Below are 27815 nucleotides of genomic sequence, written 5' to 3' on the forward strand. Positions count from 1 at the left end.
TCTGCTAGCCTGCACACACCCCATTGGGGAAGTTGTGCATTCATAGCTGACGAGGAACATGAAAAAATCGTTGTCTAAAACCGGTCTATAATATCTCGTGGCTCATAGTTATGGTGAAGTCTAAATCTATAGTAAGAGTTGGCGCAAAGAGAATGCTGTATATTTTGCCTATATAATCTACTCGTCTCGTATCACCTGCACCACCGGCCCTACATACTGGTGTCTCGCTTGCACAAAATAGTCAACAAGCGCGATAGATATTATCGAACCGAACATTGTGGAAGACCAATTCATGTTGGTGGGGTTGACTGGTATAGCAAGTGGCCAGAAGGCAAAGAACCAGACAGGTGCCAGGAACAAAATAGCACAGATATTAATGCCCATGCCGAATTTTCCCAGCGACCATCGCCGTGGTGGTAAGGGACGACCGAAAGCTCGCCTCCAGATGAGGCAACTGATCGTAATAAAGTAAGAGCCTAGAATCGAGACCCCGCCGAGAGAGTTAATGGCGTTGAGAGCAGTCGAAGAACCAAGGTTGATGCACGCGAGGAGAGTGGTCACAACAAGTGAGACACATACTGCTCGAAGCGGAATGTTCCAACCAGGAGTGACCTGCAAAGTCAGTACAGCTGATTTTGAATGTAAGTCATCTCACCTTGGACAGCCAATCTGAAGCGGGAAGCCCACGATCTCGGGCGAATGACCATATTTGCCTAGAAGATGTGGCGAGCTCACTGATCCCACAACAGATCAAGAGTACAACCACTATTGCAGTCATGGCATTTGTCGCAGCAAGGCTTTGAGTAGCATTGAAAAAGACTTGAATAAAGGGTTGACCAGTTGCTGTCGCCAGGATATTGTCAATGTCTCCCAAGGTGAAGATCAATGTGATCGCCATGATGAAACCGAGAGCTGTGTTCGGGACTACGGACCACATTATCGCCCTGGGAAGGGTGATGGAAGCATCTTGGATCTCTTCCGCTGACAGCATTATGTAAGTATGTACTATCACACCCTAAGAAGTTGACTTACACATGTGGACCGAGCAGTCAAATCCGGTCAGTACGCTTATTGGGGACGTCAAACCAATCATTGCCGACAGACCCGTGCTCGGCCAGCCGCCATAATTAGTAAAGTCCAGCAAGACATGCGCGTCGGAATGGGATCCCATCACCCATAGAGGTATGACGATTGCGAAGAAGCCAACCGTATGGAGGACCAGACAAATGCTCTCAATGAGAGGAAGCCGCGAAGCTAATGCCGTGTTGAACAAGACGGCGAAGGAAATGACAGCAATTGTCAGTAGAGTTCCATGATAATTCTTCCACACGTAGTCCTCTAAGTTCAAGACTATCAAGCCTTGAATGATTGTCCCAACCATGAAGCATGCGCCACCGAGGTAGACTTGCCATGCAATCGCGCACAACCAACCTAGGACGGGTCATAAGCGAAACTATCCCTGAGGCAATATGCTGCTCACCAACTATGTAGCTTAAAAATTTCTGGATTTTGGGAGGGGCAAACTCAGAGACCCAGTGATATTGTCCTCCAGAAGTTGGGCACCTCAAAGAGAAAATCGGCTCCGTTCGAAGGCTCAAAGGTTCTAGTACTCACATGGATGCCATTTCAGCGATGCTCGCGTAAACCAGGGACATTCCAATACCCGCAGCAATAAAGCCCCAGAATAGGTCACCAGTTCCTCCGTCTGTCAGTACGAAAGTGAACAGCCTATGAGACTTTTAGCATAATTCCGTTCTCAGCGACGAATGTAAGAGCTATACGGCAGCAGGATTTCCCATGTCGCCATTGCAGTGCTAGCAAAGCCCAGCATTGTAATGAATCTGAAGTTGCGCTTTACCCAGTTAATTAGGGACAATAGAATGTACTCGGAAACGAGCCAGCAGTTCTTCTTACGCGTAGAACCTGTTTCTTTCCCAAGGTAGTCATGTCTTTCCTGTCCGACGCAGTACCTCTGTACTCGGATGGGATTCCGCCATCATCAGATTCTTCTTCCCCGAATTCAACTTTCTCAAACGACTTTTCAGCGACTTGCATATTCTCTTTGTCGACTCCCATATCGGTAATTGTCAGGTTTCTACGAGCAAGCTGCGACTGTGGCATGGCTAGAAAGCATTTGGAGAAATCAAACAGACCCACGATAAGAGCAAACAAAGAGAAGGTGGGGTCAAATCATACAAGAACAGGATCGCAATCGGCAGACTGCAGGACCCGAGACGATCTGACGAATTACAATTCTGGGAAGATGCAAGACCAAGCCACCTCGAGTATAACAGACTCAATATCTGCGGGGCAGAACAGGGAGCGAATCGGATAAAGTCGAAACGACCAGTTTGGGAAGGGACGGCACGAACCGCAGAATACCGCAGCCAACCAGAACTATCTGTGTATCATGAGATCGGGAGCTTCCCAGATTCCATCAGCTCTCAATTGAATCTTCTGGACATATGAGCGACCGGTGTTCACGTCCGCAGACGATAACGAAGATTTCGAACCAGAGAGGAAATAATAAACAGATAGCTTTCTCGACTTCACAATAGTCAAAATCAGTAGCGTACTGGATCATGAGAATAAAATTGAACATTACTATTAGCATTATCTTCCACTTTTCACACTCCTCTCTCGCTCCTGTCTCTGCTTTTTCCTCACCAGATAACTCCAGTGACTCTTTGGGCTTTTTCTCATCGCTTCTAAGTCATTCTCATCCGCTTCTTTCGACCCATCAGTCACGACGCCACTTTCTAGTGCCAACTTCGCATGCTTCTTCGCGAGTGAAATGTCGCCCTCAGCATTGTACGCTAAAGCTGCGAGCATGTGTCCGATTCCCTTTGCTGCGTGGATATGCTCTTCCTCGTAGAGTAAAAGGAGGTCTTCGGCCATTGCTGGAGTTGCGATGGAGTTTTCTGTCCAGTCTGAGAGTTGAGTCTGGAGGGTATTAATTTTCCGAATGCGAGAATCGGAGTGGTTGATCTCGGCATTGCTGCGGGAACAGAGTGAACATTGACACTCGAAGCCCCAGCGATTCAGAACTTGGCGACGCTCCGAGCGAGGTTCGAGGATGTTGATATCTGGAACACGTTAATTTTGGAAATACGGACACTGACGAGGGCTTACACGTGATGGTGATTTCCTCTCCCAGCAGGATGGTACGGGACGCGTAGGTGGAGTGAACGAGCGTGTTCGTATCATGGTGATATAAAGTACTATAAAGTTAACATAGTCTCCGTAATCAAGGTGGATGAAAATACTTCGGACGACAATCGTGGTTCATGAGCTGGAAAGAAGGATCAGTAGATGTCACCTGAAGACAGATAGAATACCCACAGCTGTCTCCGGATAGAACAAGAAATGAGGCGCTCCTTCAAAGTCTCCAGCAAAAGCATTGGTGTTGATTCTCTCCATATACGGGTCACCAGGAGAATGGGCTGCGGTTCGCATGACGATATCTTTGGTAGCATCCGACAAGCGGTCAAAAGCTGTATGAAGATATCTGTATCCAATTGCATAATCGAGAAAGAATGCATCGCTTTGGAAGACGCCCACGGGGGTATCTGCCAGGATGAGGTCTCCCCGATGAAGGGTTCGTGTGGCAAATAATCCATTGCCGCGTCCAGGAACATTTCGAATTTCCCATGGAGGGTCTTCAAAGTTGTTCACATCCTCGTGGACTGCAGAATCTGTGAATGCGGAGAGTTCAACCACTCGCGCGGCTATTGTGGGTGAAGTGAAAAATGATATGCCTCGACCACGAGCAAACGTCTTGTCAGTGTAGACGCAGTATTCCTCCGAATGATCATCGTTGTGTATGCATTCCGGCTCATGCGTCCAATAGCCTGATCGTGAATCGTCCTGAAGAAAATCCTCGTCGTCAAAACCTTCCAATACATCGAGAGCCGCTGCCAAGACTTTTTCTGTGGAATTGACCTTCACCTTCTCCGCAATCTCAGTGAAATTCGCTTGGAAGTTGACATCCAGAGGTTGGCCAGCATTGATGAGGTCAAATAGAAAGGATGAGGTGAGCAGACTGGACAAAAGCATCTTGCTTCCCACTTTGTGGATATATAACTGGAGAGCTCGCTTCGTTGTAATCAGTCTTCCACCTTGTGGATAATTTACTGGAGCGTTCGCTTCTTTATAATCAGATGAAAATTAAGCTTAGACCACAGGCTTCTGGGAGATGTTGATACGGAGCAGCGGTTGTCGTTCCTCCCGCCAAGGGGTGTTTCATCATTGTCTGAAGTCCATCTCAAACGCGCCGCGGCTAGTGACATCGCCAATTAGAACCGCTGCGTGAGTTGGATGGAAGCACAAAGGGTAAGACAGACGAAAGGTCACATTGTTCCTTGCAGAAATTGTTTCGTGAAGAAGAAAGGAGCCGCCGTCCGAAGTATTTCAAGCTTTCCTGCCAAGGCGCTAAATTTAAGGTTGAGGTTTCCGCTAATGTTCACTGAGATCACAAAAGGCTGTCCTCATCTACTACTGGTATCTCGTGAGCTTATAGAATAACTTTTGCAACGACTCTGTTCTTATTGATCAACCTGAATTGCAAAGAAAGCGAAACAATTAAAAATATTTCGACATCAAATCCTGCTCATGGAATCGAAGATCATCACCAGCCCCTGACAGGCTAAGCGAAGGTGCTGCATTTACCGGAAGACAACAAAAGTTGTCTTCCAAATTTGGACATTTCTTCACATCAATTCTCTCGGAGTGAGACCTTTCATTTGCAAAACGAATAAGAAAAGGTGAGGCGATCATTCTGCTTAGTCGTTGATATTTGATCAAGAACTATGTCGCCAAGTAGCATGCACCTACATACCTCGGAATGCCTCTTCGATTACTAGTTTCAGGGCTCTTCACGCTGGCTTACTAAACCTTTACCCTTGTGACTCGGCTCACTGAGTGGAGCAAATCCCTAATATTTGTCAACAACTCAAACGAGGTTATCATTGCTAGGCACGAGAGATCGATTGACGAAGGCTAGCTTGAAAGTGGTGTGATAGTAATTAGTAAAATTCACGATGCCAGTAGACAAACACTAAGCTCTAATTTTGCCCTCTTGCCTGTTGATTATCGTTGGTGCACAATATGCGACACCAGCGCAATCTGCGCATATTGCGCGGATATCGCAAACAGCGCAAATGCCGCAAATATCGCAAAACTCTCAAATGCTGGCTATTCCAAGAATATTGACCTCGAAAAGTCATATGGAATGTTTTATGAGTTTTTATGAACAAGTAGGACAAGAGATACTTGAGCTCTCTCAAGCATAGCTACCTGAATACAATAAAGTAGGATCGCAATATGTCATTGTCATTGATCTCAAAAGTCATGGATGCATATGTTCATAAAGCAGGTCTGCCAAGACTTCTCCAAGGGTTCTGCCAAGTCGCTAAGTTTAAGGTTAGCGTATGCCGATTCAACCCCTCGACCTCCAGCTTTAGACATCATTCTACTGTAAATAAAGTGTCAGAAGACACACACCACTCGCAGATGCCGGATCGACGGGTCTCGCCGTTTGGGCATGTGCTCTCCTGGGATTCTACCAAGAAATCTTGTCGTCGCTCGGCACCTGCTCACAAGGCTCAAAAACCAAGCGGATGACGTGAGCACAGAGCTGGAATCAGCCAATGCAAGGTGACGTTACAATAGTCAAATCGCGGGGATGACCCGCCCAGCCTACTCGAGTCCGATTTATTTTCAGCTACGCCACTCAGGTGAACATATCTATATACCTCTTCTCGAAGGCAGCTGTTCTTCGTCTTCAAACAACTAATAATCCACAAATATGGCAGCACAGGAGTATTACGACAGCTTCAACCAGCCTGACCAAGCACCAAACTACCCTCCTCCACATTATCAGCCTTATGCTGCCCCGCCACAGGTCCATCAGCCTCTACCACCACAATTCAACCCCGCAGACCACAAACCGAATTATCCTCAACACATGCAGCCCTACAATCCACCAGTTGCTCGTCCACCGCCTCAGCCATACTATCCTCCTCAAAATCCTCAATTTTTGCAACCACCTCAAGTACGGCCTCCACAGCAAGTCCGCTTCGATGACGAGGAAGACGATGAGTCGGAGGAGGAGTCATTTGGCAGGAGGAGATCAGTGTCGGAGCCTCCACGACATCATCACCACCACCATCATCATCGTGATCGAGACGACTCGCCGCGAGAGAGATCTAGAGAGCGGTCGGTGGAGAGGTCGAGAGGTCATGCGAAACAACCAGATCACAGGAGTCGAAATACCTTTTTAGGAGCGGTGGGCGGGAGTGTAATTGGGGATGCTATTTTCCCTGGTCTGGGAACAATAGGCGGTTTGGTGCTTGGTGGGCTTGGAGGACATGAGACAGGAAGGAGTCGTAGTGAGAGGCCGCCAGAGAAGCGAAGACATAAGGATAGATATGACATTGAGTGGGAAGAAGGCCGGAGGAGGCGAGGAGAGATTGATTGATTGATTAATTGTATAATGCTGTAACGATACCCCCACTTATTGGAAATTTTGGATGTTTTGGTCACGGCGTACTAAGGAGTCGCTTCTTCTTTCTTCTATTCCTTTCACCACTGCTGGTTCTAAGTATACATAGCGCCTAAGTGGTATGAGCAATTTTTGGGTCTTGATTGCTATCACCATGCGAGCAACAACGCCGAGTAGACGGAAAAGCAGCCTGAGGCTGAGATTCTCTAGTGAGGGTGTTCTCATGTATGCAAGTTTGACGTGGCTATGTGGCTACATGAGGGCGGTGCTTCGCCTCGCCATGCTGCGAACCCAGAGCCTTACTTCTTGCATCGATGATATCTGTCTCTCCTACTACTGCAATAGCCCACCGAAACTGGTTCCGTCGTTGCAATGAGCTTCGGCGTACCATCACTTTGTTAGAGATGCTAGATTCTCTTTGCCTGCTGCTGAGTCTTTGTCTTGTCCTTTAGTGAGGGTTTTGATTGCAACTGTTATAACAGTTATATTGAGAAGTTGAGCTGCAAGTGGAATTAGTCCTTGACCTAGTTGTGCCTCACGCCTGCAACCTATACTCTTTGCCGAAGTACTCGTGTTTGCGCAGGCTGGAGTCAGTACTGATCGTGGAGATACCTGAAGTTATGTAGAATTTGAATGGCCGCCTTGCTCATTATTTGCTGTCCAGACGATAGTAAGTCATATCTCCCTTCTCTCGGCCGTTTCCAGAAAAATGAAATAAAAAAAATTGACTTTATGACATGGTAACCTTATCAGAGTCAAAGGCAAGAGTAACATCCATTCCACTGGAGCCCTGCTGAATTCGAGGCTGCATGTCGATTTCCGGCTTGCGTTATTTTACCTGACAACCATGTCGCGACTCAGCCACTCTCTTGCGAGTCTTCCATTAAAGGTTCCATGTACCACTAGGCTAACGCAGCCGCAGCCCAAATGTACCTAATGTTAAAGCCTTGCACAGGAAGGCTACTAATTTAGCTAAGCCACAACGCCTTTCCACCTGTATTGCGTTTTTATATATTCTCACTTTTTCATGTTCCAGAAGATCCAAGGAAAGTTTTCACAATGCCGGGACCTACTGTAATGGCGTGGTACTGTTCTTGGTGTGAATTTGGTCCAAATTCTATTGTGTATGACGTAGTTTGCCCCAATTGTCGACATCTGAAAGGGGAACACGCCAACATTGGAACTGGAGGCAGTTCCGCACCACCAGATGGCCCTCAAACTTCATCTTCTTCGAAGTCACGACGCTCAAAGCTCAAAATTCGCAAAGGACCGAAGAATGAGGGAATAAAAGACAATAAGAAACACTCTTCAGCCATACCTGTTACAACTCCTTCTACGACGACAACAGACATATCCCTCAACCGAGAGTTAGTTGGTGCGGGAGATCGTTATTTGCCGTCATCAACTTCTTCTTCTTCTTTGCAGTCTCTCGCCGATAGTATAACCTCCCTTGCTTCTGTGTCGCCTACAAGTTCTCTTGCTTCGAGTGTGCCCGAGGCAAAGACTGCGTTTCAAAGAGTTTTCAGTCTCTTGAGATTCTTCTCGGAGCAGTACGACGAGCTCTTGACGAAAGCCTCACCGGAAAAGGTCAGTCGCAACTTAGGGACGTTATTCAAAAAGTTTGCAAGAGATCTTGAGAAAGTTGCAACAACTGGCGACGAGAAACATACAGCAAAGTTTGTTCGGAGCCATGCCAGGAAGCTCGCACAGGGCCTTGTAGAATCATCAAGTCAAGAGACACCTCGTATCTTGCGCGATCCAGAACTAGACGAGTCTGATGAGTCCCAAGCCGAAAATGTACAAGAAGATCCAGACGATTTCCTTGATTTGGAAGCTTTTATTATGACATCTGATGCCTTCCAACAGCTACGGCTAGACATCCAGTTGCTCTTAGGACACACTTACTTGGAGAAGTCTGCTGCCAATTTTGATGATCATTCGTCAGATGTGTCTCTTAACAACAAAGAGACTGTGCTTGTTGCGCTCACTTCTTCCAAAGACGGAGAAAGCAGCGTACCACCACGTGGCTGGAATTTGAATAGCATTGGAAAGTATATCTGGACTCTTCTCGTACCAGAGCCTCCTATTCCACGAGGCATGACCAGAGTAAAATGGCAATGTGTAAGCTTATCACTGCATCTCTCATGACTATTACGAGGAAGCTAACACGTGTTTTATAGGCATGTGGAGAAGCGTTATATGACGACTATCTTGAGCTGGAACTTGGAGCGGCCCGCGAAATGGAACAATATCTGCAAACGGTCAATTATCGAACACCTCCTCCAAGCGACACAACCATCCGACGCGCTCCAACGAAACTTCTCCAGCACATTTATGAGATCGTTCAGTTCGTTGTTAACAAGTTGAGAGGCAGAAGATCACCTGTTCTTGTTGAGACCGAGCTCAGATACTACTCGGAAAGTCGAGCAACGCGAACCCCTCCCCATACCTTAGCTGAGGTCTATTATCTACTGACGTGCTATAATGATCGAGTTGGCGCAGAGGCTGTCAGGCTCAGGCAGTTAGATGTGTCTGATATCGACAATGATCAAGCACTCTTCCAGTGCCTTCATGCCGAGTATAGCATGCTCAGAACACGCTGGTGCCGTTGGCTTTCCCTGTGGAGTCTACAGAGCATCAGGTTCGCCAAGTTCGAACTATTCGGGAACGATTTGATTGACATCAAGAAGCTAGATGAAGTACCCCCTCCAACAAAAGATTTGGAGTATCGGCATGGACCTCCCAACCCCCCTAAGATCATTCCCCCACTTGGGCCAGAGTTTCTAAAGCATATGTTTCAACACCCTGAGCTTGCAGGATCGAATCGGCATTGCCTCAATAAGATACCACGAAGGCTGAGAGATAGACTGGTGGTCGTTGATCGAGACTACCCTCCACTTGGTTGGGGTCTGCAGTTTGTTGAAGGATGGAGCAAGAGGCGGCTCATGTACGTGGCTGCTGTGATATTTGGCCTGGGAAGCTTTATTGTGATGATATTGGTCTCAGTGTTAGGGCAAAACATTCAGAATGCGGGCGCGATAGCAAGCTTCATGTTGTCCTTGGTGACAATCGGTGTTGCTGCTCTGCAGGCAGGAATGCACATGTCATGACGATGCCGCTAGCTACGGCCTCGGGGTCGAATTGGCCGCTGAAGTCAGAATATCGAAGTCTATATCCAGAAAGTCAAGAAAACAAGATTAGATAAATATTTACACAAAAATATCTTGAACCAAGTTCGAGTTGGAAGGTGAATAGGTAGCACGCGAGAAAACAACGTTAGCATTGCGCTAAACCGACGTCAGTCACTCGCTCCTCATACCTGATTCGCTACCCTCAGCCTTGCCTTAGCTATCTTGATAAAGTTAAATAAGCAAATCTTCTTCCGCTAAGTCCGGAAAACCAAAGGTTATCTAATATCTTGTTAGCTCAAGTGACAGATTTCCAGATGGACTTAGCCACGCCACAACGAGAAACGCCATAACGCGACTTCAAAAACTGCACACGACACCGAGCAAGTTTTCTACGATCTCCCCTTATCGACAGGTGAGATCTGAGTTTTTGCCTCAGGATTCAATTCATCTTTTTCGGTTGGGTGGTTGCGATTTTTCTTATATACTGAAATTTTTGTTTACTTTTTAAGCGAGGCCAAAAATGGGGAGCGTGAAGCGAAGAGCTTCAGGACGCGATCTGCTAGACAAGCTTTCTCCAGAAAGACCAGGGAAAATAGATCATTCGTGAAGCTAGCAAATAATAATATACAAATCTTTCATCCCAGACACTCACATCTGGTCCAATGGCGATGGCTACTCGAGTCCATGTAAGCTTTTGCTGTGGCAAGCGGCCGCCAAAGACTGCATATGATTCCTCTCTAGATTAGACCGAAAAGTTGAGGCATCTCTCTCGCTATGACCTTCAAACTTCAAGTTATATCCATACACCAAGCTGATTGACTTTCATGAAGGTTTGACTAGGGATAAAGGTCTGCCTGTGCTCGAGATCTCAGATAGTCTAGATATTAGCAAGTGGCTGGCACTGGTTGGGTAACACAGGTCCTATCTATGGTCAAGTGATGAATGCCTGGTTAGAGCAGTGGAGCAAAGCATTTAAGATACTTTGATCTCAACACAACAGCCTCCAGTATGCACCATCTACAGTAGCTCGACTTTGGGTCTGGAGACTTACGTTCACTTCGATTTTAAAACAAAAGCGCGCTTACCACATTTCTACCTTTCTCAACACCTTCACTTCTTTGTACAACTTTGTTCTACTCCCCAAACACCTTCGATCTTGTCCCTTCATCCTGGCACAAGATATCGGTCCTTCCTCTTCAGACCAGCTTTCCAAAATCCCCGCAATCTGATCACGAAATCACATCTCGAGACAAGTATCCGTGCTTTCTCAACCTTCCTCGGCCTTGTAAAAGCCTTGACGATCTCATCATCACTACACAAAAGATCTTTCCTTCCTCAACCTCGGATCATCTTTCCACACGCTGCTCAACCTGAAGGCAACATGGTAGAGTATTTTGTGAGCTCCAAAGCTCGTAATCCGGAGGTTTCTACAATCCCAAAGAACTTTAGAAATTGTGCACATGGGACCAAGTTCGTAACTCTAGAGAGTCTCGACTACTACATGCTGACCCAGCTCAGATCTAAAGCCGAGTTGCTCATCACTGTCTACCATGTTACCGACAATGGTCAAACTTCCGAAATCCAAGTTTCTCAGTAGTAGCTCTTCTTCAACTGCTTTGCAGTCAAAATTCCCTACTTTATCGATCTCGAACTGGGTAGCTCGACACCTAAGTTTGACTTTCAGATCTTGGTCGGTGCGGGTTCAGAGGAGTACTTAGCACCATTGTGGGAAGCATTCCAAGCTTTCGTCAATTGGATTGCCACTGGAGCATACACCAATCGTCGAATCGTGGGTTCTAACATCGATGCCTACATGCTTACCGAGATCTTGCAAAGTCCCAGCTTCGCCAATGCCGTCATTCAATCAATCATGAAGGATGAGCTACCTAGACGAAAATTCGACATGAATCTGAAGGATAGCTTCGGTCAAATTTACAACAAGTTCTCCCCCGAATCCCCTTTGAGGAGACTTTGCTTTGATGCGGCTGTGTACTGGAAGTTGGATCTAGGTGGTGGCGGCGGAGATGTGACAAATACCATGTTCGGTGAAGAGTTCTCGGTCCTGACCCATCGAAAGAAGGGCACTCTTCAGAGCTTTATTAAAGCACAGAATGCAGTTCTGCTCTTGCATGTCAGATTCGGCACAGACCAGAGAGGGAGAGCGATTGAAGCAACGCCAAAGCCAAGTCCGTGCCAGCAGATCGAGTCAAACGGGTAGAAAAGTCCAGTCGGGCAGAGTCGTCAAGTCAAGAGAAGGATCAAAGTCAGCCAGCTCCGCACACGCTCGATCGAGGGCATCGAACAAGGCGAAGGAAGCCGGACAAGGTGGGTTGAACAGTGAAACAATTGAGAGCTTCTGCCGGTGCCAGATTGCTCCTTGGAACGAGAAGATCATGAAGCGCTATCTCTTAAGGGTAGGAACATCAAGCATGATGGAGGACGGTCAGTCATTATAAAATGATGGCCTCGACGGCGGGAAGGTAGCAACAAGTGGGTCGAGCTCAGTTGATACCGTTCAAGATGAAGTGTCCATTAGCTGCTTTCTACATAACTTCTTTTGTGGACTGCATGGGTCCCCCAAGAATGAAAGAAACTGAATATGAATCCTTTTCTGCATGGCGAAAGATGTTGACAAGTATTTGCGTATCTGTGAGCCCCGTGCAATCAATGGTTGTTTTCGTGGTGTACTTTCGAGTGAAGTACGTACCCGATGTCGTGAAATGAAATGACTCAAATGAGAGGCTTCGAACATTGTCCAGAAATCATAGAAAAGACATACTGTATAGTTTTGATCGTTGACCTGTTATATTGGCACATTCTCTACATTCACGTCCAACAAACATAAATCGAAGAAAAACACCGACCTCGGGATCTCGGCTGCGATTGAAAAAGGGATGCCAGTCACGTGAAATTTAGCGCGGCGCTAGTTCCGTTGTTCTCGACATTTCCTCAACTCCTTTTCTCTATTTCCTTTCCCAGTTCCTTTAATATAGGTATACTTCTCGATATGTCTGCAGCTACTTCTCTGCTTATCGGTGGTATCCAAGCAATCTCATACAAAGGAACGAACCTCTCGACACGCGTCTGCGATGATTATGATCTGCACCGGCAGTCGATTCCTAGCCTTATCGGATACCTTCCTTTTCCAATCGAGCTTGAGAACCCTGCTGCATGTGATTGCAGCACGCGCATGGACTCTATATGCCCTCATATGTAACATTGTCGACGGATTTGTCTCAAACAGGAAGGTCGTCATTGGCTTTTGATTATGAATGACCTTGGTTAGTATTACAAAGGGGCTGCTTGCAGCGTTATAAGGTTACTCGACCTGGTAGACCTTGGGTGCGCATCCTGCATCTCGCCGTGGCCACTCCGACTATCGAACCCCGCAATCGAGGGAGTGATCGCTGTTCAACGTCCAGAAATGAATGGATCTTCCTTCTTATTAGTATAAGAAGACAGAACCCGGGCGTATTAAATCCATAACGGCCCAGATTGTTTTCCCTCCTGCAAGCCAAGCTTTCTTTTTCGCTTCTCAATTCAGCCTCCTGGGCCAAGAAATTCAACATGATCTTGAAGCCTCTTCCCCGCGTGTTTTCGTTATTGTTACTTCTTCCGGTGCGGGCCCTTGCAGCACGGCCAAGTATAGTTCCTATAGGCCAAGGGAAAACAAACGCCACAGTGGGTGCCATCAACAGCCCGCTTGCTATCACGCCTCCGGTACCTGTTGCAACCGCCACGGCATCGGGATATTTTTTCGCGGCCAATGCGACGACGTCCTCCGCTCACCCTACCCACACAAGCAATGCGACCCTACCAGCATGCAAGTCGGTCCAGTACGCATTTCCCTCAGGAACGGGTGGTAATGCAACTCGTGCAGCGGCCGTTAAAGAGGCATATCAATATGCCTTCAACGCCTATGTCGAATATGCTTGGGGTTACGATGAGCTGCAGCCATTATCCAAGACTGGCACCAACGACTGGTATGGCTGGGGTGTCACTGTGGTGGATGGGCTCGATACTGCCATTGTCATGAATCTGACCGACGAAGTGTCAAAGATGCTTGGTTGGATCCAGACGGTCGACTTCACCACAACACCTGATGGCGACGTTGAAATGTTTGACATCACTATTCGCTACTTAGGCGGTCTACTATCTAGCTACGACTTGCTCAAAAGTGGCCAGTTCTACAACGGTTATGATCCGGACCAGATCGAGGCTTTGCTAACGCAAGCCAAGACATTGGCTGACAAGCTGGCTTACGGTTTCCAAACGCCTACGGGCATAGCAGCCGTGGACGTTGACTTCAGTACGAACACTCCCGTGGAGGGTACCTACACAGCATCAAATGGCGTCACCTACAATTCCACCAACACGGCATCAGCGGGCTCATTTTTGCTCGAATGGTACCGCCTTGCCGCTCTGACAGGAAACGAGACATACCGCTCACTCGTTGACACTGGAGAGTACTATCTTGTACACCCGAATCCGAGCCCTACCTGTAAGATTAATCTAACTCTCGTCATCGGACATTCGCTGACCTTCTTTTAGATCCTGGTCTGGTAGGCACCCAGTTCGATACCACCGCAGGTGGGATGTTGAACTTTGCTGGGGGGTGGCACTCCGAAGTAGATTCGTTCCTGGAGTACCTGATCAAATCATATCAGTACGTCGAAAACGCCCTTAATTTCTCCTTCCAAGGATCCGTGATCTTGAGGTTCCGCTTCGGGAGCCACTCATCAAAGAAGATGTGGCTAAACCCCGGAGATGGATTCCATAGACCCCAGAGCTCTTTCAAAAGGGTATAGACTGACTTTTCATCAGTTACAAAGCTGATAATATTACCGAAGAGTACGCCGATTTCTGGCTTAGTGCCGTCAAGAGTACGGAGGCTCACATCGCGGTGCATCCTTATGGATTTGATGACCTGACCTTTCTGAGCGCTATGGACACCAATGGCGGGTTGACTTATACCATGGACGACTACAGCTGTTTTGCAGGTGGCAATTTCCTTCTTGGCTGCAAGGTCTTGGGCATGGAGTCCCTTTGTGACCTAGGTATCGCCGCTGCAGATGGATGTCATCAGACCTACAATACGACTACTACGGGTCTTGGCCCCCTTTGTAAGTTCTTTCAGTTCATTTTACCTCTTATATCAACATGTATTTCCTCTGAACGGAATAATTGTAACTGGTCTTCCACTGACTGAGAGCAGACTGGGGATGGTACGACAGCGATAACACGTATCCTCCGGACCCGACAGTTGACATAGACAATGGCTACCGCCGAAATGGAGCAGCAAATGGCGAGTTCATCGTCAATGGAAATGAGGTATATGCATCATTTCCAGAGTCGCTTGAGAGCTGGTTCTACGCCTATCGCATTACTGGCGATCCTCGCTGGGCCGAATACGGGTGGGACATGTTTTTGAGTCTTAATGAGACGGCGCGGAATAGTGTCGCTTTCGCAACAGTCAATAATGTCGGTATGCCATGGGGCGAAAGTCAGAGTAATAGCTTGGATAGCTTCTTCTTTGCTGAGGTCTTGAAGTATATGTATCTGATGTTTGCTGAGCCCGACATTGTGGATTTGGGGAAGTGGGTATTCAATACTGAGTGCCATCCAATTCAGGTACAATGCAAAGCATGAAATGTCAGGCAAGTTTATAATAATCTAACGTTATTTATTGTCTGGAACGCTTTGAATTGTTCAGAGAAGCATTTGTAAAAATCAGACTTCAGTCACATTTCATTCTTTCGGAAGTGAAAACCATCGCATTAACTATCAACTGCCTAAAGACCAGGCTCTGGTGAAGGACTAACAAGCTCCCTGATATTCTTCTTCTCCCCGACATCAGGCTCTGGTGAAGGACTGACAAGCTCCCCGATATTCTTCTCCTTCCCGACATTCTTCTTCTCCCAGATACTCCTATCCTTCCCGACATTCTCCTCCCCAAGATTCTTCTCCTTCTGAACCCTAAGTTTGTCTGCTTCAAGTCTGTGTGCGATATCCAACTTTCGACGCTTGCGATGTTCGTGCGAGATTTGTGCATTGACTTGTGCCTGGTTGTCCCTGATCTGGTCCGATTCCTCCTTCATTTGCTGCATTTTTCGAAGGTCGGACTTCTTCTTCGCTGCTTCCCTCTCCCGTTGTGCGTCCTCAGGTCCAGCAAGAGCAGTTCTATTCTCACTGCGATTTCCCCGTACATTCGTACTCGGTAAATGACCATACTCCGGAGCGCGACTATTGGCAGAAGAGTATCGGGGAAGACCTGTAGCTATAGGATTTGGTAGAGGAGCTGCGGCTCCATATGGGTGTTGAGGTTGCCAGTAGTGCCCACTTTGTGGAACCCTCCTAGATTGAGGTGCGAAGGTGTACGTGACTGGGGTCGGATATGAAGTTGGAATAAGAGGAGCCCCATTATATTGTCGCGATGGAGTAGTAAAGCCGTCTCCGCGCGGTAGTCCGTCAAATGAAGGTTGGAGAGAAGGCACAGGACGTTCATTTTGTGGCGTCGCGGACATTCTGGGGTCGTGTTTTGGTGGCATTGTGATGTGAAGAGGTGTAGGTGTGATCGAAAGGGGGAGAAATAGACGAGAAAGTTCAGTTTTGAACGTGTCGAAAGGGGTGAAAGTTACGCGAGGAGGTTCAAGTTTGAATGAGGTGAAAGGGGCGAGAGCTACTCGAAAGCGTGTAGGTATAATCGAGAAAGTGATATTTACACGATAAAGTTCAAGTTTGAAAGTATCGAAAAGGGTGAGAGTTACGCAAAGAAATGTAATACGGCTAGTTTCCTGTAGAAAAACGTATTTATATGGTTTTGTTTAATGATAAGCAAAAGAACTGTGATTTTATTGCTAGTTTGTGAAAAAGAAAGATTTGTCTAATAATGAGTAAAAATCTATGATTTGTCCAGCGCGTATAACAATTAATTCACTTTATTAGTTATGCTTGTATAGCTTATTTATTGTTTGTTGCCTATTTCACTGCTGCTTACTTCATTGCTGCCCGCTTTATGGCTACTTACTTTCTTGTGACTATAGCATTGCTTGTTTTTATTAATACTTAGAATAAGAAGGAAATGAGAATAAAAAAGAAAAGAAAAGAAAAGAAAAAGGAAGTGAGAGTAAAAAAGAAATGAGAATGAAAAGGAGGTGAGAGTAGAAAGAGAGTAAGAGTGAGAAGAGAGTGAAAATGAAAGGAGGGCGAGAATGAGAGAGAAATAAGAATAAGAGAGAAGTGAGAGTGGCAAGGAAGTGAGAAGGAGGTGAAAGTGGGAGGGAAATAAGAGTAAGAAAGAAGTGAGAGTGAAGGAAAAGTGAGAAAAGGCAAGCATATATTTTTACCAGCGTTGAAAAACTCAAACGAGGCTGAAACACTTTTCTTAGTTATTTTTTTCTTATTAACTTTTATTTTATTTTATTCATTTATTTCTTTCAATTTTCCAACAAGCATTATTAAAGTAGTGCAGTTAGTACTAAAGTAAGTATGCGGTATTAAAGCGATTAACAATAACTAAGCTGATAGAATAAAGTAATGTTTAGAAAAACAACTTTTTTCTTACTTGTTTACTTCTTCTGACAAATCTTTCTATTTCATAAATTGCTAAACAAATCCTTATAAATACTTTTTTGTATTAAAGATCAACCGTAGTACATTTAATCGAAAAATAAGAAATACGCGAAAAATACGGGCGGAACTTGCGCTATCTATCTAGTATAAGCCTTCTAGTATTGCAAGCATTAACTTTCAAGTATGAAGGTACTCATATTTTCAATGTGAATTTCTATTATCACTTGACCAGCTCTTAGCATAGCTCTCCTCTTTGCACTGCTGCACCCCTATACTGCTATACTGATTCCACTGCTGTACGCATAGCATCTAGTAATTGGTGAGGAGAATGAGTGAGAAGGAGGAGAGGAGCACAAAGCGGACAGCGCAGAGATTTTGAATTTAAGTCGATAAAATAGAATGTAGAGTTGCTTAAGTTTATATGAGCTGAAAAGGGGAGCTACTAGGGGGCATGACAAAACTGGGGATACCCTCATTTCCTTAGATATGAGCCCCAAGCCAAGACACCAGAGCACTCTACTCTCTCTTATGCCTTCCTCATTGAATTCAAGCTGCTCCACCTTCTGCTCCGCCACCTAGATTCAAAACCTCTGTGCTGCTCATTTTCAACTTCTTTCCTTCTTCGCACTCCTTCTCGCTCTTTTTCCTCACTAATTGCTAGATGATACAAATGGTGCAACAGTGCAACAGTGCAGAAGTGCAACAGTCCAGTTAGTCCAGCAGTCCAGTTAGTCTCCAGCAGTCCAGTTAGTCCAGCAGTCCAGTTAGTCTAGCAGTATAGTCAATATAGCAATGCAGTCAGTCTAGCAGTGCAGTCAGTGCGAATGTATTCTTAGAACAAGAAACACGCTCTGAGAGCTGTGGTGATAGCCAATTAAGTGACAGTACGGCAGAAATGTACATAGTTGTTGAAGGAATAATTTATGCTCGAAAATCATTGTTTACAAAATTCAGTGGTCTGTACTAAATGGCCTAGATTCCACCCGTAGGAAAAGTTCAGGTTTAAGGATGTCGAAAGGACTTGGAAGTTGAGCGAAGGGTCGTATAAGATACCCCTTTGCTTATATGTTAGTTTCTTGCTTGCCTATTATTTTACTTTAACTTAAAAAAATTCTTATATTGCATGAAAGGACTTACTTAGTTACTAACGGAATTTTCATGCAAATTGTGTCTATGCACTCTCATCAAATTAAAACAGCATGCTTCCATATTCTTGCAAGCTAACATATAATTAAGGGCGTACACTGTAGGTGCAATCGAAAGGTGAGGATACACGAAAACGTTCAGGTTCGAGGGTGTCGAAAGGGGCGAACACGCGCAGAGGTGGGCTCAATTTCGACGGTGCAGTTGGTACTTGTTCAGATTGACAAAATCATTGGACATGTGTAGCTATAATAATTATTTGACAATCTATTCAAGATCAAGTTTAAATCCGCCCACACAACCATTTTGAAACAGTCCGTCAGGATCATACTTCCTACTGACCTCTTGCAGATATCGCACATTCTCTACTCCATACCCTTCAAAGGGTCGCTGCCACGTCGCGCAATAGTTCAAGTACCGAAAGCGATGCCATGTCCTATTCGCCTCTGCAGCTTTATCCATCTTCTCAATCGCTTCTCGTGTTGTCTTTTTCACCAAATCATCATCCCGATCTTCGTCCCAATTGATCGTAAAGGCCACAATGACAAGTGGATCGTTGGTACCATCAGCTAGACCTATCGGGTTATCATGTCCTTTGCGCGCCCACTCTGGTAGCAGAGGTTGGAAGATCAGCGTCCACACTAAGCCCTTACAACCACGCAGAGAGCTGATGGGATCGAGATATGCCTGGTGTACCGCTTTGATTGTCGCAGGGTCGTTCTTGATAGTCGTTGTAGCAAACATCTGGCGCCTGCCAGCAGGATTCAGTGCACACAGTTCGTCAGTAGCGCTGGTGAGAGTGCGAACTTTACAAGTACTCCAGAGGCGCCACAGAGGTGCAAATGCAGACGTTTTCCAATACACAGGCCATTGGTTATCTTTCTCTGGAAGCTTGGTATAGACGAGATTGGCGGCGATGACCTGAAAGCCGAGGGGCTGAACATAAGAGAAAGAGACGATTGGTCCAGAGGCATGGTAATCGTAGGAAGTGATGAAGTTGCTTTCAGTCTTTCTTTTAACTGATTCGTGGAAAGCAGCGAGGACTTTGGTAGCTTGAGAAGGGAGCATATAGAGAAAGCCAGACCATATCTTCGTTGAAGGAAAGCTGCGAACTGTAAAGCGCGTGACGATACCAAAATTGTTGGAACCACCCTTGAGAGCTTTCCAGAGTGTAGGATTCTGTGATGCAGAGGCCGTAGTGATTTCGCCGGAGGCAAGGACGATTTCATACTGGATAACATTGGAGCATACTAAGCCAAATAAAGGAGAGAAGAAAGAGATACCGCCTGATCGTGACTTTATTAGCATGGAATATCGATTCAAGAAGTACAAGCCTACCTCCCAATGTCAAACCGCCCACCCCAACCTGAGAATTCCTACCGCCAACCACAGCAAGACCTTTCTCATCTAATACCTTAGAGACATCTACCCACTTGGCACCAGTTCCAATCACCACACTTGATCCGTCATCTGACGGCGCAACCTCACAAATGAGGCTTAGATCAATCAATACGCCTCCTTTAATACTCGCAGCATTTGAGACAGAAGAGTGACCTCCGCTGCGAACCGCAAACAATCCCTCCTCATAACTTCTATCTTTGCGCTTTTGTCGTTCGTCGTACTCGGTTTTAAGGACCCCGACGACAGTGCTCAATTGCCGAGCGTCGGTGGGCTGAACGATGCATGCGGGCACCGCTTCAGTTTCCTGCTTCGCCCAGTAGGCATCCGTCGACTGCTTGAAAGAAGTTGCATCCTGTGGAAATATAACGCTATCGGGAAGTGCTGCAGCAAGTTTTTCGCCCAGCTTGATGAATTCTGGTGATGGAGGGCAGATTTTGTTCGCAGTGCTGAGGGCTTGCTGCGGAGTTCGTGGGCGGCGCACGATGAATACGAAGATGGACGCTAGAAGGAGGAGTGCTGTTGTTACAGATGTTGTGGAAAGCAGATGAAATTCCATGATAGCAATAAGATGGATTTGTATACCCAGCGATCAATCCTATTTTCATATTCTCGATGGCATGCGACGACGATTGAGCAGATGCTCGGGTTCACTTGATTTTTGCTGTGCCCCGCATGCTGTAGCACACTGCCGATCCGGAAGTCGGTTTCAGTGGAACGTCCGCCGTTTTCAAATGTCCGGGACCTCCCTAACACATGTAATTCCACTGAGCATACGGCCAACTGATGAAGAAGTATAATGTTTATGATAGCACAAGCAAAAGGAATGCGTGCCTTTAGCAACTGCATCCTATTTATCTTTATCCTCGCTTAGTACTCACTCATTGTTCGCCCCGGTCGAGTCTTGCTGCTGCCCCGTTATCGCTCTTTACTTTAATAATAACAAGAAAATTATGCGTTACATAATCCGTACTCAAGAAAGGTGACATTCATGTCGGCTCGCCTTCGTACTGTTACGCATTAACTAAACAATAAAGTCAGAGGATCCTCGCTAAGTCCCCCTTTACATCCTAAAATACATCTCGCTTCAGGAAGCGAAAGGGAACTTCGAAGTTTGACTTCGATATATACAAACGAAATTCAGTCTAGATCGGAAAGATAGACCGGAGAGAGGATCACAGAAAGAGGAGCTACAATGATTTTGACTAGTAAGGCTAGAGCACTCTGATTTTCTATGTTAAGGTCATGTGACATAAGCGCGAGAGTTGAGATCAGTACTTGAGCTAAGATCTAGAGCATCTTCAAGGAAGGAAGAGCTGATCAGAAAGCTATAGTTCTGTGTACATTTATATAATCAAGAAATAAGAATTCAAGGCTAACTCATATAAGGAGAAGGTTTACGTTTGGACGGAATAGAAAGTTGGTTGGATTTTAGCGCGAGACTCGGCAGAGTGGCAGATCACGTAAAGGTTCTGTTGGATGATTTAAATGCCGACAATTACATTGAGATTGATGACTGGATGCCCATCGAAGTCTCAAACATTCTGAGCTTTTGTTGCACGGCTTCTCAAAGAAAGTACCGATCCGGTTCTGTCCATCAAATAGAGTCGCTGTAGGATGTCGCATTCGTCTCAGCAGACTTCTCTCCGGGAGGCTTTAGAGCTCCACCCGCTGGAACTAGGGAGCTATACTATCGAGACGCCACCGTCGCTATGCTTTGCTACAGGTGAGCAATTAGAAGCAAAATACAATGTGGCAAATGCTGACACTATCAAGTAACCATTGGTGGACTTGTCACCTCCATCGCTCATAAAGCAGCATCCGACTTTCTGTCCAAGTCTGTCCCAAACAATGTACACCGGGATGTCCTGAGCGCATATACGCAATTCTTCCGTGCAACTCTTCCATCTCCGAAACAGGCAACTCTCAAATTTCGAATAGCAAGCTTCTCCAAAGCGTTCACGGCTTTGCATTTAGAAGTTATTCAAAATGATAAGCTTTGCATTGCAGGTTATGTCACGTAGGTCACCTACCCAATCGTTTCTTTTCCAGAGCTAATTTCAGATCAGATTGACGAACATGGCTCCTACAAAACAGATATCAGTGCAGACAGGCTGGCAGCTCACTCCACCCCCACCACCAGTATCCCTCGCTGGGCTAGAAACCGACGCATCCTCCATCTGGAGTGGCTATTTAACTCCTTTCGATGCTTCCACATTACGAAAACCTCAGTCCTATGTCCGATACTATGTTCCCATAGAAAGGGCAAATAAACACTATATCGACCAGTGGGTCACACCGGAATGGAGAGACGACTGCTCGCCCAAAGGACCCGTTTGGACCAACGAGACTATTCATTTCATAATTGACAATGCCCTTCCAATACTCAATGACCTTCTAGATACTGACGGAGAGTATGGGGTATACAACAAGATTGTCAAAGCAGGACTCTTGCAAAGACAAGCGCGTTTGGAAGGAAAAGATGACCGGTTGTGGGGCGGAGGACTGGCTGATTCCGAGCTGCTCTTTCCTTGGATCATCTCCACAGTATCTACTTCCACCGAACTGAAGAGACTGTTACCTAAGGAGGGATGTAAATGGCTGTTCATGCGGGAAACAGTCAAGGCGATAATTGATAGTCGTATGGATCTTGAAATCGTAGTACTCGATGAGAAGATGGAGTTGGTCGCTATTAGCCAGCATGTTTGTCAGGTCATTCATGTTAACAGGAAGAGGACCAGTAAGGCAAATTTATGAGTTGCTACGGAATTTAACTTGTGGCTTGAAGAGGAATTGGAGTTGTGGTTGGTATTTCAAATGACGTTCAAGTCTCAAAGATTTGGCAAGCCCTGGAGACGAATTCGATTAGCCTCGAATCCATCAAAGCAGAGCATTTGATTGGCTACTAGTGACGCTAGGCTAAGCGAATCTCCCACAAAGCAAAATGCTATTCAAGTTACGATAAGCACTTCCTTCCTGCCCATCCCAAGCTCAGATCCTGAGTAAGCATCTTTGATGGTCTAACGGTCATTTAGACCATGAAGATTCATTTTTTTCCACATTAAGACTAGGATGCAGTTGCTGCTTTGTCAAGTTCGAAAGTTGAATGCCTGAAATACCAAAAAGTGCTTTTGCTTGAATAGCGGGCAGGCACACAATTTACCGACCGACAAGTAATGCGAGATGGCAGAAAACCCAAAACGGATTCTGGAAAGCCGGGCGCAGCTTGCATTAGTTCATGCACTGCCTTGGGTCAGCGGCAAGAGTGTCCCGATCATTGGATGACCCAGATGAGCAAGACAGGGTAATCCATGGTACGAACTCCTTCGTCTTTGTGGTGCAGCTCAGAGTCAAACCTTTGAATGCGAGCCCATCTGACGCTGGTTCTTTCAAGTCGTGAGGAAGTCGAGATGTATGTTCACGTGATTTCCTCAGAACATTCTACAGCAGCACTGCCAATGCATGGTCAACTTGCAAGCGTTTCACATTGAATCAACAAGATGTTATTGTCATTCCTTTACAATTTTTTTTTTTCATGACGCGCCCAAAGTGTCACGCGCCCCAAAATGTATACGATGATACTTCGCCAAACATATTTTTAAAATGAGAACCATTTCTTCCACCACCGTGCTGAAGTCCGCTCCCGTCCTTCTACCCGCTTCAAAAGAGTTGATTTCTCATCATCCGTATCTTCTTCTGACCATTCTTTGCCTAGGATGCGCAAATTTGGCCTTTTACAGTTAATCCAGAGGTCTTCAAGGCCTACTTTTGTTGGTCTGTCTCGATTTTCGCTGACAAGTTCGATTGCTGGACGTGTTAACTACACGAACTCTTATTCATCGATATAAACCAACCTTCGTTTTCTTCGAGTCCTGCTCGAATAAGGATCAACCTTAGGTTTAGGAGGAGCGTTCGGAGGAATTTGGGGTCCCACGACAGACTTTTCGCATCACGGAACAGACCAGAAACAATGTCCTCATGCCGTCTCTCACGGGTCAGAGAAGGATAGCTCTCCCAGCTGTGCTTGATACTACGGAGGTCATCCCATTGCACGTGGAGAGAGTGGTCGATATCGAGTTCGCATAATTTCCTCTGGATACTTCGCCAAGAATAAGTGTACCCGTTCATTATGTTGTGCACTTCGAAGATGAGGTCAGCTTTAGGGAGCGCCTCGATTCTGGCGAGCTCCTTAAAGGCCCAGGTATGCTGCACTGCCTGTGGCATTGTGAAGAGTAAGACGATATGAGGTTGTTCAATATGACAGCACACATCGCTGAATATATTTCACAGAGCAACAGCCACACCTTCCAATGGTCACGAACCCGAGCAGCTCACTTTGGGTGCAAACGGTTTCACGTTTTACGGTTTTGCGTTTCTCGGCGCGGATCACCACTAGCCAAACGAAGCGCTTGGCTTGGCACTGTAAAGCACAGCCACATGCAGCCCTGTTATTTTTTTATCAGCAACACTGTGGTGCTGTCTTTTGTATGCATGAATTCTACAAGTGCATCTGCCCGTCAATAGAATTTTTGAAAATGAGATCGATTGTGTAAAGTTTGTCCCTGCGTAGCGAGACGCACGGTGTCCCGAGACAAATTTTATGCAATCACATCTCATGCTCCGTCCTATTAGTTTGCCGTTCTATTTGTAATATCTTATAATTGTCTAGTACTCTATTCACAGGATTTTCATACAATAAGTAAAATCTGAACATTTTGGTTGTCGCTATCGTCGATATACTTATCGTAGAATTTGATACTCGAGAATTAACCCCTTGCTATACCGTGGAAATCGCCAGCTATTCGCATTTCGGAGGCTTAATATTGAAGCGCAAGATCAATTGAGTATAAGAAAGTTTCGCCGAGTAAAACAGACTGCATCAAATACGCGTCAAATACATATTCTTTATAGCGGCGTCTACGCTATACCATATTCGAGCTAGCACAATTTATGCTAAGCAAGCTTGATATCTGCACCTACCTTCGCACAATAACGAGATACTCTGCAAGCTCACGACCATGGGACTATACTCGATTCTGGATCAGAAGTTAAACTAGACGTATGTTCTATTATCTAGTTATATCAATAATACAGTATAACTCAATAGTGGAGCCTTAAGAAAGGAACTTTTGCTTTTCTGACTTATCCATTATTCAGCCGCTTTCCCAGTTTGCAGAATGTTTTCGCTTAAGTCGCCTTGAATCTTGTGCTACAGGTTCCGTAAACCCAATCTTGGCTATTTCCAACTCAGTAGATACGACTTGTAACGCTTAAAGTCGATCTTCAAGTTGCTTACACCATTTCGAAGAAGGTTGGACGGCTGTATATCTAGCTAATGCCCGACTGTACATTTCCTTCGCCAAGTCTTTCCGACTTGTTTGCGAGAAGAGGTCGCCAAAAGCAAACATAGTGTTCAACGCTGGTAAATAAGAGGGCAGAAGTTCAGGACCAAGAGCTTGCTGGTAGCCTTGCAGCGCCCGAGTGTACATCTTCTCGGCCTCAGCTAGCTTGCCTTGGTCGGCGTAGAGGGCGCCTAGGTTGTTGACCGTCGAGAGTGTCGATGTGTGCTCCGGTCCAAGTGCCTCCTCCTTGCCTTGCAGCGCCCGAGTGTACATTTTCTCGGCCTCAGCTAGCTTGCCTTGGTTTTTGTAGAGGGTGCCTAGGTTGTTGACTGTTGAGAGTGTCGATGTGTGATCCGGTCCAAGTGCCTCTTCACTGCCTTGCAGCGCCCGAGTGTACATCTTCTCGGCCTCAGCCAGCTTGCCTTGGTCGGCGTAGAGGGTGCCTAAGTTATGCAAAGCCCATTCCATTCCCTCCATATCCACCTTATCTTCAAGTATGGCCTGCTCTTGCCTGATAGCATGCTGAAGCAGCCGCCGTTGTAATATCCACGAGTCTGTTTTATTATTCATGGAAACCTCCGAAGCGACGCAACATAACGCTAGCCGTGCAAAACTCTCGTCCCACTCTTTGTTAAGCACAAATACCGTCCAGGAGTGCACACAGCTATGCACGCTATACCCTCCAGACCCGAACTACTGCTTAAGAGCCCCATCTGGATCAACCAGCCCGAAGCTACACAGCAGGGTAACGGCCTCATTAAAGTTCAATTCGTCTTTCGTAAGCTCCTGTATCCATCGATCGTCTAGGAAGTTTGTATGTCGAAGGAGTTCGAACCATACATCCTGTCGATCAAAATATGCCTATAGCTTGAGCAGGCTTGCCGACGCCGGGTTCTGTTGTTGGATCCGATCGAAGGTGATCTGCTATATCGTGTATAGTGAACGATCTTCGTAGGACACTAGTTGTGGGCTCGTAGTCTGGAGCTTCAACCACGACGCCTTGTAAAGGCGAAGATAATCCGATAAGGTCATCGAGACGTGCTCTAGGTATGCACCTGCCGTGGATAGAGCAAGAGGCAGGCCGTCTAGTTCCTTAGCAAGCTCTACGGCGCTAAGGTCTGTCTTGTTAGTGTTATCTAGGAAATTAAATGGCAAATAATATACCTTTTGCAATATCTTTCCGTCTTGACGTATTCGACAGGATCTCAAGGCCCTCCTTAATATCTAGCAACTTCTGGACATGGATGCGACAACCTTGGCTAACTCGCGAAGATCGTGTTGTGATAATGATTGAGCTCTAGTCGGACCCGGGAAGGAATTAGCGTATATCAACTGCCGAGTAGTCGAGGTTGCTAGGTGTCTTAGGGTTGTCGTAATTGTCATAGATTATTAGCTAGCGTGTATTCTTCTGCAGATCAAACCATACCTTGACTGCGTATACTATTTGATCGAGGTTATCCAAATCTACGCTAGTAAGCAGACTAGTCGAAGGATGATATCTTAATACTTGCTGAGCAACGTCTCGAAAGCTAAGTTAGAGAGAATCCTGATTATTCGCATTTAATCAGAATATCGCCGTGTATTTCTCCTTGTATCGTCTAATATATTCGATCGCCAATTGAGTCTTTCCGATTCCACTAAGGCTATATAGAATAATATAGGTTCGATTACTATGATTATAAAGCAGCTTGTGCATCTTCGACAGCTCCTTCTCTCTGGCAACAAAGTATATAGCTTTAGGAAATAATAGGAGATTGCGCCCTACAGCAAACTATTCGAAGTCGACTCCTACTACCAAACTAGTCAATTTCCATTTATATTCACCTCTTGCTAAGATATATAATTACACTAAGATCGAGCTAACACGAGTCTAGGAGATAACTTAATTATCTCGTCGACTACTTCTACCACCGTTTCAAAGTCTTCCTTGTCAACTTTTCCAAACTTATTTATGTCGAAATGGGTCCGCGAGAGTGAGTATTTATTTGTTGACTCGGAAAGGTCGAGACAACTAGCGTGCTAGCTAACTACAAATCTCTATAGCAGTGATTAGCCTTGTATTATAAGTGCCTGCCTAACCTATAATACGATCCTGCTTGCCTATAATCCTCTCTACATTGCTTGCTGTGAGCTCGAAAAAGCATGCGATCTGAGTCTTGTTCATCTGGCCCCGCATTTTCTTCAAGAAGCCATCGACTAAATCTTAAAGATACGCGTTCCCCGGCTAGAGTATATTAAGAGCAGTAGGCTGCACCTGATTCTCGCAGTATTCGCGCCGCGCCGCGTCTAGCATCTCTATCTGATCCATCCCCTCCGCACCTCGAAACGGCGTGCTAAAGAAGATTAGACTAGTGGTCGATTGGAATACTCTAGGCTATTCGCTTTAGTACTGTTCGGCTTCTAGCAGTGCCTAATAAACCCTTAGCAATTGGCACGTCCTCGCCGAATTTACTTTTCTTATCTTTAGCACAACTAGACCGCTAAAATAATGCGCTACAAATAATAGTGGACGAAACGCAACATCCTAACTAAGTTAGCAGACGCACTACGCTTGTAGAAGAGGGCTGGCACCTTTCTCTTCCGCTTTAAGGCTAGTAGCAATCGATTTGCTACTGTGGACACGGTTTGCTGTATTGTCTCCTTGCCAAACCACCCCGACTAGTATCCATATCGCATAATACGTGCATAGGTCGCTACTGCGGGTAGCATAGTGTCTTCGATGAGCTA

At 45.9% G+C, this 27815-nt stretch overlaps 9 protein-coding genes across 9 annotated transcripts; 4 read left to right on the forward strand and 5 right to left on the reverse strand.

The window, feature by feature from the left end:
- Positions 1 to 177: 177 nt before the first annotated feature.
- LY89DRAFT_591325 (amino acid transporter-like protein) lies at positions 178 to 2055 on the reverse strand (the record flags this gene model as incomplete). Its single annotated transcript, XM_018209648.1, has 7 exons — positions 178 to 612; positions 656 to 981; positions 1033 to 1431; positions 1481 to 1563; positions 1615 to 1728; positions 1782 to 1852; positions 1915 to 2055. 7 exons carry the CDS (start codon positions 2053 to 2055, stop codon positions 178 to 180), a joined length of 1569 nt encoding a protein of 522 aa, XP_018067514.1.
- A 545-nt stretch (positions 2056 to 2600) lies between these two features.
- Positions 2601 to 4353, reverse strand: LY89DRAFT_651261 (SET domain-containing protein). The gene is made up of 4 exons (XM_018212146.1): positions 3343 to 4353; positions 3267 to 3292; positions 3133 to 3221; positions 2601 to 3086 (listed from the first exon to the last, which is right to left on the reverse strand). Exons 1-4 carry the CDS (start codon positions 4054 to 4056, stop codon positions 2614 to 2616), a joined length of 1302 nt encoding a protein of 433 aa, XP_018067515.1. The 5' UTR covers positions 4057 to 4353; the 3' UTR covers positions 2601 to 2613.
- A 1453-nt stretch (positions 4354 to 5806) lies between these two features.
- On the forward strand, positions 5807 to 6478 carry LY89DRAFT_672399 (uncharacterized protein; the record flags this gene model as incomplete). The annotated part of the gene is made up of 1 exon (XM_018213284.1): positions 5807 to 6478. One exon carries the CDS (start codon positions 5807 to 5809, stop codon positions 6476 to 6478), a length of 672 nt encoding a protein of 223 aa, XP_018067516.1.
- Positions 6479 to 7358: 880 nt separating this feature from the next.
- Positions 7359 to 9670, forward strand: LY89DRAFT_753673 (uncharacterized protein). Its single transcript, XM_018221283.1, has 2 exons — positions 7359 to 8623; positions 8683 to 9670. The coding sequence occupies exons 1-2, from the start codon at positions 7562 to 7564 to the stop codon at positions 9610 to 9612; spliced, it is 1992 nt and encodes a 663-aa protein (XP_018067517.1). The 5' UTR covers positions 7359 to 7561; the 3' UTR covers positions 9613 to 9670.
- Positions 9671 to 12990: 3320 nt separating this feature from the next.
- On the forward strand, positions 12991 to 15352 carry LY89DRAFT_651263 (seven-hairpin glycosidase). Its single transcript, XM_018212147.1, has 4 exons — positions 12991 to 14134; positions 14185 to 14299; positions 14458 to 14756; positions 14849 to 15352. The coding sequence occupies exons 1-4, from the start codon at positions 13201 to 13203 to the stop codon at positions 15280 to 15282; spliced, it is 1782 nt and encodes a 593-aa protein (XP_018067518.1). The 5' UTR covers positions 12991 to 13200; the 3' UTR covers positions 15283 to 15352.
- A 73-nt stretch (positions 15353 to 15425) lies between these two features.
- Positions 15426 to 16181, reverse strand: LY89DRAFT_753679 (uncharacterized protein; the record flags this gene model as incomplete). Its single annotated transcript, XM_018221284.1, has 1 exon — positions 15426 to 16181. The coding sequence occupies one exon, from the start codon at positions 16179 to 16181 to the stop codon at positions 15426 to 15428; it is 756 nt and encodes a 251-aa protein (XP_018067519.1).
- Positions 16182 to 18582: 2401 nt separating this feature from the next.
- Positions 18583 to 20366, reverse strand: LY89DRAFT_709092 (FAD binding domain-containing protein). Its single transcript, XM_018217734.1, has 2 exons — positions 19687 to 20366; positions 18583 to 19634 (listed from the first exon to the last, which is right to left on the reverse strand). Exons 1-2 carry the CDS (start codon positions 20303 to 20305, stop codon positions 18616 to 18618), a joined length of 1638 nt encoding a protein of 545 aa, XP_018067520.1. The 5' UTR covers positions 20306 to 20366; the 3' UTR covers positions 18583 to 18615.
- A 903-nt stretch (positions 20367 to 21269) lies between these two features.
- On the forward strand, positions 21270 to 22503 carry LY89DRAFT_621945 (uncharacterized protein; the record flags this gene model as incomplete). The annotated part of the gene is made up of 3 exons (XM_018210955.2): positions 21270 to 21472; positions 21523 to 21766; positions 21816 to 22503. Exons 1-3 carry the CDS (start codon positions 21364 to 21366, stop codon positions 22501 to 22503), a joined length of 1041 nt encoding a protein of 346 aa, XP_018067521.1. The 5' UTR covers positions 21270 to 21363.
- A 2396-nt stretch (positions 22504 to 24899) lies between these two features.
- On the reverse strand, positions 24900 to 25652 carry LY89DRAFT_753683 (TPR-like protein; the record flags this gene model as incomplete). Its single annotated transcript, XM_018221285.1, has 2 exons — positions 25043 to 25652; positions 24900 to 24982 (listed from the first exon to the last, which is right to left on the reverse strand). Exons 1-2 carry the CDS (start codon positions 25563 to 25565, stop codon positions 24900 to 24902), a joined length of 606 nt encoding a protein of 201 aa, XP_018067522.1. The 5' UTR covers positions 25566 to 25652.
- Positions 25653 to 27815: the final 2163 nt, after the last annotated feature.

Source organism: Mollisia scopiformis (assembly GCF_001500285.1).
Source record: "Mollisia scopiformis unplaced genomic scaffold LY89scaffold_19, whole genome shotgun sequence".
NCBI classification, from domain to species: domain Eukaryota; kingdom Fungi; phylum Ascomycota; class Leotiomycetes; order Helotiales; family Mollisiaceae; genus Mollisia; species Mollisia scopiformis.